At 44.1% G+C, this 11,794-nt stretch overlaps 2 protein-coding genes across 2 annotated transcripts; both read left to right on the plus strand.

The window, feature by feature from the left end:
• Positions 1-6,880: 6,880 nt before the first annotated feature.
• LOC131317344 (uncharacterized) lies at positions 6,881-8,167 on the plus strand. Its single transcript, XM_058346903.1, has 2 exons — positions 6,881-7,081; positions 7,511-8,167. The coding sequence occupies exons 1-2, from the start codon at positions 6,881-6,883 to the stop codon at positions 8,165-8,167; spliced, it is 858 nt and encodes a 285-aa protein (XP_058202886.1).
• Positions 8,168-10,425: 2,258 nt separating this feature from the next.
• On the plus strand, positions 10,426-11,292 carry LOC131317345 (uncharacterized). The gene is made up of 2 exons (XM_058346904.1): positions 10,426-10,833; positions 10,948-11,292. Exons 1-2 carry the CDS (start codon positions 10,426-10,428, stop codon positions 11,290-11,292), a joined length of 753 nt encoding a protein of 250 aa, XP_058202887.1.
• The last annotated feature ends 502 nt before the right edge of the window (positions 11,293-11,794 follow it).

Here is an 11,794-nt window from a genome sequence, read left to right on the forward strand (position 1 = left end):
AAGAAAAGGACATTTGCTCCAGAGCGAAACAAAGCTCCTGCCAAGGAGGTAGATAAACTTGTCCAAGCAGAATCCATCCGCGAAGTCCTCTACCCGGATTGGTTAGTCAATGTCGTTATGGTGAAGAAAGCCAATGGCAAATGGAGAATGTGCGTAGACTTCACCAATCTCAATAAAGCATGTCCAAAGGATAGCTTTCCATTACCAAGGATTGACTCTTTGGTAGACTCTACTCCTGGACATGAACTTCTCAGCTTCATGGATGCCTTCTCAGGGTATAAACAGATCCAAATGCATGAAGGAGACGAAGAAAAAACCTTATTCATTACTGACAGAGGATTATATTGGTACAAGGTAATGCCCTTTGGTCTTAAGAATGCTGGAGCAACATACCAAAGGTTGGTCAACATGATGTTCAAGCAACAGATTGGACGCAACGTAGAAGTGTATTTAGATGATATTCTGGTGAAAGTTCGAAAGCACGAAACCATATTGTAGATCTAGAAGAAACCTTTCAGGTACTTAGGAAATATCGAACGAAACTCAATTCGACTAAATGTGCTTTTGGAATATCTTCAGGAAAGTTTTTAGGCTTCATGGTGTCCCAAAAGGGTATCGAAGCAAATCCTGAAAAGATTCAGGCTATACTCAACATGCGCTCACCTTAGAGCATCAAAGAGGTCCAAAAGTTAAAGTTGCAGCATTGAGTAGATTTATCTCTCGTGCAACTGACAAATGCCAAACATTCTTCAAAGTTTTGAAAAAAGCTTTTGAATGGACTACCAAAGAGGAGGAAGCTTTCATCTAGCTGCAGAAAATACTTGACATCCCCACCACTGCTTAGCAGGACCCAGGATGGGGAGGGTCTATTTCTATACCTTGCTGTCTCCCCACATTTAGTTAGCACGGTTTTGATTAGGGAGGAGTAGAGAACACAATGCCTAGTATACTACACCAGCAGAGCTCTTAGAGGAGCTGAGCTAAGGTATCCCAGAGCTGAAAAGATAGCCTTTGCAATGGTGATGGCAGCTAGACGGCTACGGCCATACTTTCATGCTCACTCTATAAAGGTATTAACAGATTAACTGCTTCGAAGGATTCTCCATTGCCCAGAGACATCAGGCCGATTAATTCAGTGGTCAATAGAGCTAGGTGAGTTTGATATAGAGTACAAACCTCAGATTGCCATCAAAGCACAAGTGCTTGCAGATTTTCTTGCAGAATATACGTATCCTAAACTAGAAGAGCTCCCTAAAGAAGAACCTAAACCTTGGGTCCTTCACGTAGATGGATCAACAACCAGAGAAGCAAGAGGAGCTGGGTTGATTTTAACATCCCCAAAAGGACAACATCTAAGCTATGCACTTCGGTTTGAATTCAAAGCAACCAACAACGAGGCTTAATATGAAGCTCTTATGGTTGGGTTGGAATTGGCCAAGGCCGTTGGAGTTAAACATTTATAGGCAAAAAGTGACTCACAATTAGTTGTGGGTCAGGTTCTAGGGAGTGCACAGTCAAGGAGGAGGTAATGTAGAACTACTTGGATAAAGTAAAAACCCAAGTTGCGAAGCTTCAAAGCTTTGATATTATCAGGATTCCAAGAGAGGAGAATGTGGAAGCCGATTACTTAGCAAAGCTTGCCACGGCCAAAGAAGATGCCATTCCATGGAATACACCAATTCGATACTCGATACTTAGAGTTACCAAGTATATTTGCCCCTAACGTACTGGTACAAGCTATTGACTACAATAATTCATGGACAGGCCCCATAGTTGACTACATAACAAATGAGACTTTTCCAGACAATAAGGTCAAAGCAAGGCAGCTCAAGATTAGAGTAGCAAAATACCTGGGAGATGTGCTATACAGAAGGAGCTTTTCATTACCATACCTCAGATGTCTGACTACGGCAGAATCTACACAGGCTATGGAAGAGGTCCACCAGGGAGTATATGGAGATCACCAAGGTGGCTGCATGTTGGCTTACAAACTCCTTAGGTTGGGATACTATTGGCCAAGTATGCAAAAAGATTGCAACTCTATGGTCCAAAAATGTGAAAAATGCCAACGCTTTGCAAACATCATTTATGGGTCTCCCACAACCTTAACTCCAATGAGAGGACCTTGGCCATTTGCCCAATGGGGCATAGACCTAATTGGCCCACTTCCTGTGGCAGCAGGCCAGGTCCAGCGTGCCATTATAGCTATGGATTATTTCACGAAGTGGGTCGAAGCTAAGGCACTAGCTACGATCACCGCAGAAGTTACAATTGATTTCTTATGGAAGCTAATCATTAACCATTTTGGTTTGCCCTGGGTGATAGTCATAGACTAGGGAAGGCAATTTGACAACGCTCAGTTTAAAGTATACTGTATTTCCAAGGGAATACACGTACATTATGCCTCCAAGGCTCACCCGAAAGCTAATGGGCAAGTAGAGGTCACAAATCGGACTATCAAGAAGGGAATCAAGAAGAGGCTACCAGAAGCCAAAGAAGCTTGGCCAGAGGAACTGTATAATGTGCTATGGGCATATCATACAACACCCTGAACTGCAGCTAGAGAAACTCCATACTCTCTAGCTTTCGGGGCTGAAGCAGTAGTTCCTATCGAAGTTGAGCTCCTCAACTATAGAACCGCAAGTATCGATGACCAAGAAAACCAGGAAGACTTCAGAGTCGAGCTAGATCTCCTGGAAGAGAAAAAGGCAACAGCAATGGCCAAGGCAGCCATGTACAACCAAAGAATGGTTAAGTACCATGAAGCACAAGTTAAGCCAAGAGATTTTAGTGCTGGTGATCTAGTCCTCAGAATGGTTGATCCAACTAGAAAGAAAGTGGGCAAGCTTGCCCAAATTGGGAAGGACCATACCAGCTCTTGCACCATGTCAAGCCAGGTGCGTACAGACTTGCAACCCTAAGGGGAAAAGAGCTGCCCAATTCATGGAATGCAGAGCATCTTAAGAAGTATTACAAGTAGGTACTTGCAGTAGAAATTTATTTCTATTTTTAGGAAACCTTTCGTTTTCAATAAAACTTGGGCAATAAAGTTGTCTCTATTAGGACTATGTGTTCTTTTTGCTCTTTAGCCACAGTGGCCAATAAATCTCCCAAAGAGGGTAGATCGTTCAATGTTTCCTGTAAATTTGAAATGGAAATGACATGCAAATATAAAAATTATTTAATAATTTTTATTTATAATCCACACTTAAAGGGTGTGGAAACCTTTTACATAAAAGTACTTTGTGGGTAAAGCCCACAAAGTTGCAACCTAACCACTACCTCCCTCCCTCGGAGGAGAGGGAACTTGAGGTGCCGGTTGCCCTCGGAAAGCCTCCAACTGGTCCCAGTTGGCTATCAGCACCATGCGAACGGTCTTCTCCATGACAGAAAGTGATTCCGTCATGGCATCCATCTTCATAGACAGCCCGTTGATGGCTGCCTTTAGGCTTTGCAATTCTTGGCACAACTCGGAAACTCGATCGTTTTTAGCCATTTACAACTCGAAACTAAATGTGGAATGGGGAGTGATCTATCACAACTACTAGCTTTTATAGCATAAACTCAAGATGGTTCGTTAACTGTTTACTAATCCAATCAGCACGATTACATTCAAAGCTGAAATTAAAATCGCTACCTCAACTGCTTAAAGTAATGAGAGGTTACACAGCTGATAACCTTGGGCAGTTAAAACGATTGCTTTTACCTCGGGCAGTTGAAGTGATTGCTTTTACTTAATGCAAAAGATTTGGACCCTCCCATGATTCACACAAATGCAACATTCTACGGAACCACAGCTCACCTCAGAATTAAGAGATATCCTACGGGAAAAATAAGTAAGTGTCTTAATTGTTTGAACACAAGCAATTTACACACTTAAGGGAGCAGGACCACTACAACCTTGCAATAAAAGAAGCTTAGGAAAATTTCCAAGCTCACAGACGTAGCACAACTATGCAATAAAAGAAGCTTAGGAAAATTTGCAAGCTCACAGACGTAGCATAGCTATGAAATGCCTAAAGCTTAGAAAAAACTTCCAAAGCTCAAATACTTAGCATGGCTAGGGTACATATATGAAGTTCAGCAAAAGACCGAACTTAAGCATTTGGCACAATTATGACGAAAGCAAAACTTGGCAAAACCCACAAATGTCAGTATGCATAGCATAACCATGATATGCACAAAGACTGTCAAGATTGCCATAGATTGGCATAAAATGAGAAATATGCCTATGTTGTACCTGTCATAATGAGATTCTCAAAACGGCCTTAAAAAGACCAAGATACATGATCATAACCAGATCATTCACAAAGATCACCTAAGAGAACAAAGTTCAAAAACTTTCAAGAGTGGTGATCTTACCAAAAGACCACTCCTGAACAAAACAGTCAAGTAAGAAAGTACTTAAAGTATTTAACTACAGACCCATTGAATCAAATGTTTCTTTGGCCATTTAAAGGCCAGGGGTGGAAATATCAACTGCCTGACCATCACCATGAGGAGGGCCAGAAGGGGTAGCTGCAGGAGTTTGAACTTCAACTGGGAGAGTCACCTTTTTTGGAGTTTTGAGAAGGGAAGCAATTGAGGAGCTCGGGTCCTCGGGATGGTGGTGTCTCTTTCAAAGGAAGCAGCATCAACAGCTTGATCATCATCATTCCTTCCCCCGTCCAAACTGGAGAGCCCATCATCATCATCAACCTCAAATTTTGAAAAATCCAAATTTGGGTAAGCTAAGGCAACGCGACTCCTCATTGCTTCAAACCCATCAAAGTATTGGTTATGTCTTGACGGTACTCAGGGGACTGCAGGAAGAGCGAAATAGCATCCCTACAAGTACTCCTTACTTTCTCCACCATCCCTTGACTTATGGTCTTGCACTTCTCAAGCTCACCATCCCACTCCAGAATTTTCTGCTCCAGACTTCTAGCAGTCGCCACGGCGACATCTCTCTCCTCTTCCAACTCTCTCTTCGACTGAAGGGCAGCATCCCTTTCATCAATAACCTTTTTAAGCTCCGCTATCATGGAGGCACCTTGCTTTGTGAGCTTCATGTTAGCCTCAGTAAGGGTGACTGATAAATAGGATAGACCTAGAGAGCTCAGCACTGCAAGAAATATGGACCTGGGGAGTAAAAGTCAGCTTCGCCTATGCACCTCTGGAAAGTATCACCTGCTACAAGGTTGGGGTATGCCAGCCCCGCCCACCAGACGGAGCTGTCATAAGGTCCCAGCTCTGACACAAAGCTAAGGCTGGATAAGTAATATTCACAGAACATACTTAATCCAATCAAAGATACCTCTCTAAGAAACCATAATCCTACGGGATAAAGGAAAAATGTTGGTAAGATAAGCATAAAATGCCAGTGTAAACACGATTAATGATGGATAAGGATTCCATCCTAAAGCAAGGTGGACGTAGAATTCCAGCTAAGGAAGGACTCTACGCACCCCGTTAAAGCGATCCAAAATTTCCGGAATATAGTCCTATGAGGACTCAACCTCCTATCCAGATGCCTATAAATATAATGGTAGAACTCCTATAAAGGTACACACAGAAATACGCAACTTATAACGAAGAATCTAAATTCTCTCACCATACAGCAAGTTCTTTACTGACTTAGGCATCGGAGGGTGGTTGGCAAGCCACCACACCGGTGACTTGAGCTCTTGCTTTATTTTGTTGGATCAGGTTGGAGCTAGAGACAAAGCTGATTCATCACCTGGCGCCGTCTGTGGGAAACTACTTTTTCCTTACGGTGAATAGCTTTGTATGGTAGAGACCCGATCAAGTAGAACAACAACGGCTTCAGACCCCCCCACAAACGGGTGACGATGATGCCACGAAGGCCACCGCTGCAGCCAAGGTTGCCAAAGCCATCGAGACAGCCAGGGTAGCAAAAGCTGCCAAGACCGCTGCTGCCGCCGGAAAAGCTGCCAAGGCTGCAGAAGTAGCCAAGGCTGCCGCAGCAAACTGCTGCTGCTGGAAAAGCTGCCAAGGCTGCAGAAGTAGCCAAGGCTGCCGTAGCAAACAAAACTGGGGGTGATCAGATGACCCCAAAAGTGTTTGCTCAAATGTAGGAGCAGATAAAAGCATTAACCCAAGGGTTACAAAGAGCGATGCAGCAAAACGCAGATCTCCGAGCCAAGCTTCCTAAATCTATGACACAGTTGACAAGAAGAAGAGGATGACAGGGAAGAAGTTGAATCCAGTGAGAAAGAAAGCCAAAATCGAAGAAAGCATGGCAAACCACCCCTAGAAAAACCGCCCCATGAACAAGATGCATTACTCAAAATGCAAGATCAGATTGAAGGGCTGATGAAACATATCAAAGCACAGACTCCTGCTACGGTAGAGGAGTTGGTGCAGAATACAGATTCACCTTTTACACCTGAAATCATGGGGCTTCCTCTTCCAAGGAAGTTTAAAATGCCCTAGTTGGAAACGTTCAATGGCTCCACGGACCCATTGGATCATTTGGAAACGTACAAATCTCTGATGCATCTGCAAACAGTACCAAATAAAGTCATGTGCAGGGCATTCCCAGTTACTCTCAAGGGGAGTGCCCGAGCATGGTTTGATAAATTCCCACCTGGGAGTATACACAGTTTCAAAGAGCTTAGCACGAGCTTTGTGAGCTACTTCATTGCTGGTCAACGCTACGGCAAACCAGCAACACATCTCTTGACGGTAAAATAAGGGAGATGAGAGTCATTAAGAGAATACACCGTTCAACAAAGAAGTGGTTCAGATAGATGAAGCTGACGATAGTGTGAGCATAACTACATATATAGCAGGATTGTACTCAGGACAGTTTTTATACCTCTTATCTCAAGAACCGCCCAAAACTTTGGCAGAGCTTATGCTTAGAGCTCAAAAACATATGAACGTGGAGGAGGCTGTCTACGCAAGACGTACACATGATGGCTTTGATCCCCAAGCAGGGCCATCACAGGTTGGTGAGTTTCCTCCGCCTGATAAGAAAAGAACAGAATCCACCCGCAAGACGGGAGGTGAACCAAAGAATAAAAAGGTGGATTCAAGATTATCCCCAAAGCGGGAGGAGCGGGAGGACTGCCCCAAGGTCGGTACAAGCAGTTTACACCACTCATAGCTATGGCAGAGCAAATCCTTAGCAACCTACAGGATGATCCGGACCTCAAGTGGCCTGGAAAGTTAAGGACTGATCCTAATAGGAGAGTTAAGGATAAATACTGCAGGTTCCACAAAGACTACAGTCATAATACAGATGATTGCATTGACCTAAAGCAGTAGATCGAAGATCTGATCCAAAGAGGGAGACTTCAACATTTTGTAACGAAGAAGTACCAGAAGCAATCTAGAAGGGAAGACACCAGCAAGGAGAGTAGAGATGGCACCACACCCCGGTCAGGCCCCATTGGAGAGATCAAGGTCATCCATGGAGGATTTGCTGGAGGCGGAGAGTCCGACAATGCTAGAAAAGCCCACCTAAGGAAACTGAGATCAGAAGAACATTTGGAGGTCAACACAGTTGGCCGCCCAAGCAAGTTCCAGAAGAAAGAGGAAAATACCCATTATTTTCTCAGAGGAGGACATCAAGGGAGTTCGTATCCCTCATGATGACCCACTAGTAATAACCATTGTCAGAGCAAACTACATCACACGTAGGGTGTTGATAGATAGCGGAAGTTCAGTTGACATCCTCTACCTCCATGCATACGACCAACTAAAGGTTGGACGAGAAAGGTTAAGGCCTATGACATCCCCATCAGTTGGATTTGCAGGTACGCCAGTTTACCCGGCTGGTCAAATAGCCTTGCCAATCACTATAGGGGGGGAGGGAAGTCAGATCACACGAATAGTAGATTTCATAGTAGTCGACTGTCCTTCAGCATACAATGCAATATTGGGGAGAACAACTTTGAATAAAATCGGGGCAATAATCTCCACATATCATTTGATGATAAAGTTCCCAACATCAGAGGGGGTTGCTTGTGTCAGAGGAGATCAGAAGGCAGCACGGGAGTGTTACGTCACCTCACTCAGAAGAGCTAACATCACCATGAATGTAGAGAGCCTCGACACACGAGATGAGGAGAAACTCCAACATGGAGAGCCTGTGGAAGAGCTCGTGGAAGAGCTTTTGGAACCAGGGCAACCAGGAAAGACAGTAAGGATGGGAATATGATTGAGCACGCTAGCAAAAGCAGAGCTGCTACAATTCCTAAGAAAGAACAAAGATGTCTTTGCATGGTCCCATGAGGATATCCCAGGGATAGACCCAAGGGTCACATCCCACAAGATGAACGTGGATCCCACGATGCGCCCAGTTAAGCAAAAGAAGAGGACCTTTGCTCCGAAATGAAACGAAGCTGCGGCCAATGAGGTAGACAAACTCATACAAGCATGATCCATCCGCGAAGTTCTCTACCCTGATTGGCCAGCCAACGTGGTTATGGTAAAGAAATCCAATGGCAAGTGGAGGATGTGCTTAGACTTCACTGAACTCAATAAAGCGTGTCCAAAGGATAGCTTTCCTCTGCCAAGGATTGACTCCTTGGTAGATTCTATTGCTAGGCATGAGCTCCTCAGCTTCATGGATGCATTTTAAGGATATAATCAAATTCAAATGCACGAAGGAGATCAAGAGAAAACCTCATTCATCACCGATAGGGGATTATATTGTTACAAAGTAATGCCTTTCAGTCTTAAGAATGCAGGGGCGACATACCAAAGGTTGGTCAACAAGATGTTCAAGAAGCAGATTGGGCGCAACGTAAAAGTATATGTGGACGACATGCTGGTGAAAAGTGCCAAGGCGCATAACCATGTTGTAGATTTGGAAGAAACCTTTCAGGTTCTTAGAAAATACCAAATGAAGCACAACTCGACAAAATATGCTTTCGGAATCTCCTCAGGGAAGTTTTTGGGCTTCATGGTGTCACAAAAGGGCATTGAAGCAAACCCTGAAAAAATCCAAGCCATCCTCACCATGCGCTCACCTCAGAACATCAAGGAAGTCCAAAAGCTAACGGGACGCGTCGCCGCATTGAGTAGGTTTATCTCACGAGCGACTGATAAGTGTCAAACATTCTTTAAGGTTTTGAAAAAGGCCTTTGAGTGGACTACCATGGAAAAAACAACTTTCAATCAGCTGAAGGGATATTTGACATCCCCACCATTGCTTAGTAGGACCCGAGAAGGAGAAGACCTGTTCCTGTATCTTGCTGTCTCCCCCCACGCTGTTAGCGCAGTTTTGATCAGGGAGGAGCAAGGGATACAGCTCCCAGTATACTATACTAGCAGAGCCTTGCGAGGAGCTGAGCTGAGGTATCTCAGAGTTGAAAAGGTAGCCTTTGCGATGGTGAAAGAAGCCAGAGGGCTACGACCATATTTCCAAGCTCACTCTATCAAAGTATTGACAGATCAACCACTTCAAAGAATTCTCGACTGCCTAGAAACATCAGGCCGGTTAATTCAATGGTCAATAGAGCTTAGTGAGTTCAATATAGAGTACAAGCCTCGGATTGCCATCAAAGCACAAGTGCTTGCAGCTTTCCTCGCAGAATACACATATCCAGAACCAGAAGAGCTCCCCAAGGAAGAACTTAAACCTTGGGTCCTCCAAGTTGATGGATCAACAACCAGAGATGCAAGCGGAGCTGGTTTAATTTTAACATCTCTAAAAGGACAATGCCTGAGCTACGCGCTTAGGTTTGAGTTCAAAGCAACCAACAACGAGGCTGAATATGAAGCCCTTGTGGTTGGGTTGGAGCTGGCCAAGGCCGTTGGTTAGCCAAAAGTGATTCACAGCTGGTAGTAGGACAAGTCCTATGAGAATATACCGTGAAGGAAGAGGTAATGCAGAAGTACTTGGATAAAGTAAAAACCCAAGTTGCAAAGCTGCAAAGCTTTAATATTGTCAGGATGCCAAGGGAGGAGAACATTGAAGCTGATTATTTGGCAAAGCTGGCCATGGCCAAAGAAGACGCTATTCCAAGGAATACACCGGTACGATATTTGGAGTTACCAAGTATCTTTGCCCCGGACGTACAGGTACAAGCTATTGACTATAACAACTCATGGACAGGTCCCATAGTTGACTACATAACAAACGGGACGTTACCAGACGATAAGGTCAAAGCTAGGCAGCTCAAAATTAGAGCTGCAAAATACTTGATGATGGGAGATGTGCTATACAGAAGGAGCTTCTCATTACCATATCTTAGGTGTCTGACCACGGCAGAATCTGCACGAGCTATGGAAGAAGTTCACCAAGGAGTCTGTAGGGATCACCAAAATGGCCGCATGCTGGCCTACAAACTCCTTAGATTGGGATACTACTGACCAAGCATGTAAAAGGATTGCAACTCTACGGTCCAAAAATGTGAGAAGTGCCAACACTTTGCAAATATCTTTCATGGATCACCCACGGTTTTAACTTCAATGAGAGGACCTTGGCCATTTGCCCACTGGGGAGTAGACCTGATTGGCCCACTTTCTATGGCAGCAGGCCATGTCCAGCATGCCATTATAGCTGTAGATTACTTTACGAAGTGGGTCGAAGCTAAGGCGCTGGCCACAATCACATCAGAGGTTACAATTGACTTCTTATGGAAGTTAATTATTAGCCGATTTGGATTACCATGTGTTATAGTCACAGACCGGGGAAAGAAATTTGACAATGCTCAGTTTAAAGCATACTGTATTTCCAAGGGAATACATGTACATTATGCATCTAAAGCTCACCCGAAAGCTAATGGGCAAGTGGAAGTCACGAATCGAACCATCAAAAAGGGGATTAAAAAGAGGCTGCGAGAGGCCAAAGGAGCTTGGCCAGACGAGCTTTATAATGTACTATGGGCATATTGAACAACACCCCGCACTGCAACTGGAGAAACTCCATACTCCTTTGCATTTGGGGCTGAAGCAGTAGTTCCCATTGAAATTGAACTACTCAATTACAAGACCGCAAGCACGGATCACCAAGAAAACCAGGAAGATCTTAGGGCTGAGCTGGATCTCTTGGAAGAAACAAGAGAAACAGCAATGGCCAAAACAGCCGTGTACCAGCAAAGAATGGTCAAGTACCATGAAGCCCAGGTTAGACCAAGAGATTTTCGAACTGGTGACCTAGTCCTAAGTAAAGTTGACCCGACTGGAAAGAAGGTGGGCAAGCTTGACCCAAATTGGGAAGGACCCTATCAGGTCTTGCATCATGTCAAGGCTGGTGCATACAAGCTCGCAACCCTAAGGGGAAAAGAGCTACCAAATTCATGGAACGCAGAGCATCTCAAGAAGTATTACAAGTAGGTACTTGCCATGGAAGTTTATTTCTGTTTTTAGGAAATTTATTCCTATTTTTAGGAGACTTTTTGTTTTCAATAAAACTCTAGCAACAAAGTTGATTTCATTAGGACCATGTGTTCTCTTTGTTAGCCCATGTGGCCAATAAAATTCCCCACGAGGGACGATTGTTCAATTTTCCTGTACACATGATATTGAAAAAGGCAAGCAGAAGAATAAAATTATTCAAAATTTTATTAATAAATCCACACCCCAAGGGGTATGGACAAACTTTTACATAAAAACTTTGTGGGTAAAACCCACAAAGTTGCAACCTAATTACTACATCCCTCCCTCGGAGGGGAAGGAATTGGCGGAGCCGGTTGCCCTCGAAAAGCCTCCAACTGGTCCCAGTTGGCTATCAGCACCATGCGGACTGTATTCTCCATGACGGAAATTGATTCCACCATGGTCTCCATTTTTGAAGACAGCTTATCAATGGCCGCCTTCAGACTTTGCAGCTCCTGGT

This window comes from Rhododendron vialii, chromosome 2a (genome assembly GCF_030253575.1).
Source record: "Rhododendron vialii isolate Sample 1 chromosome 2a, ASM3025357v1".
In the NCBI taxonomy this organism is placed as follows: Eukaryota; Viridiplantae; Streptophyta; class Magnoliopsida; order Ericales; family Ericaceae; genus Rhododendron; species Rhododendron vialii.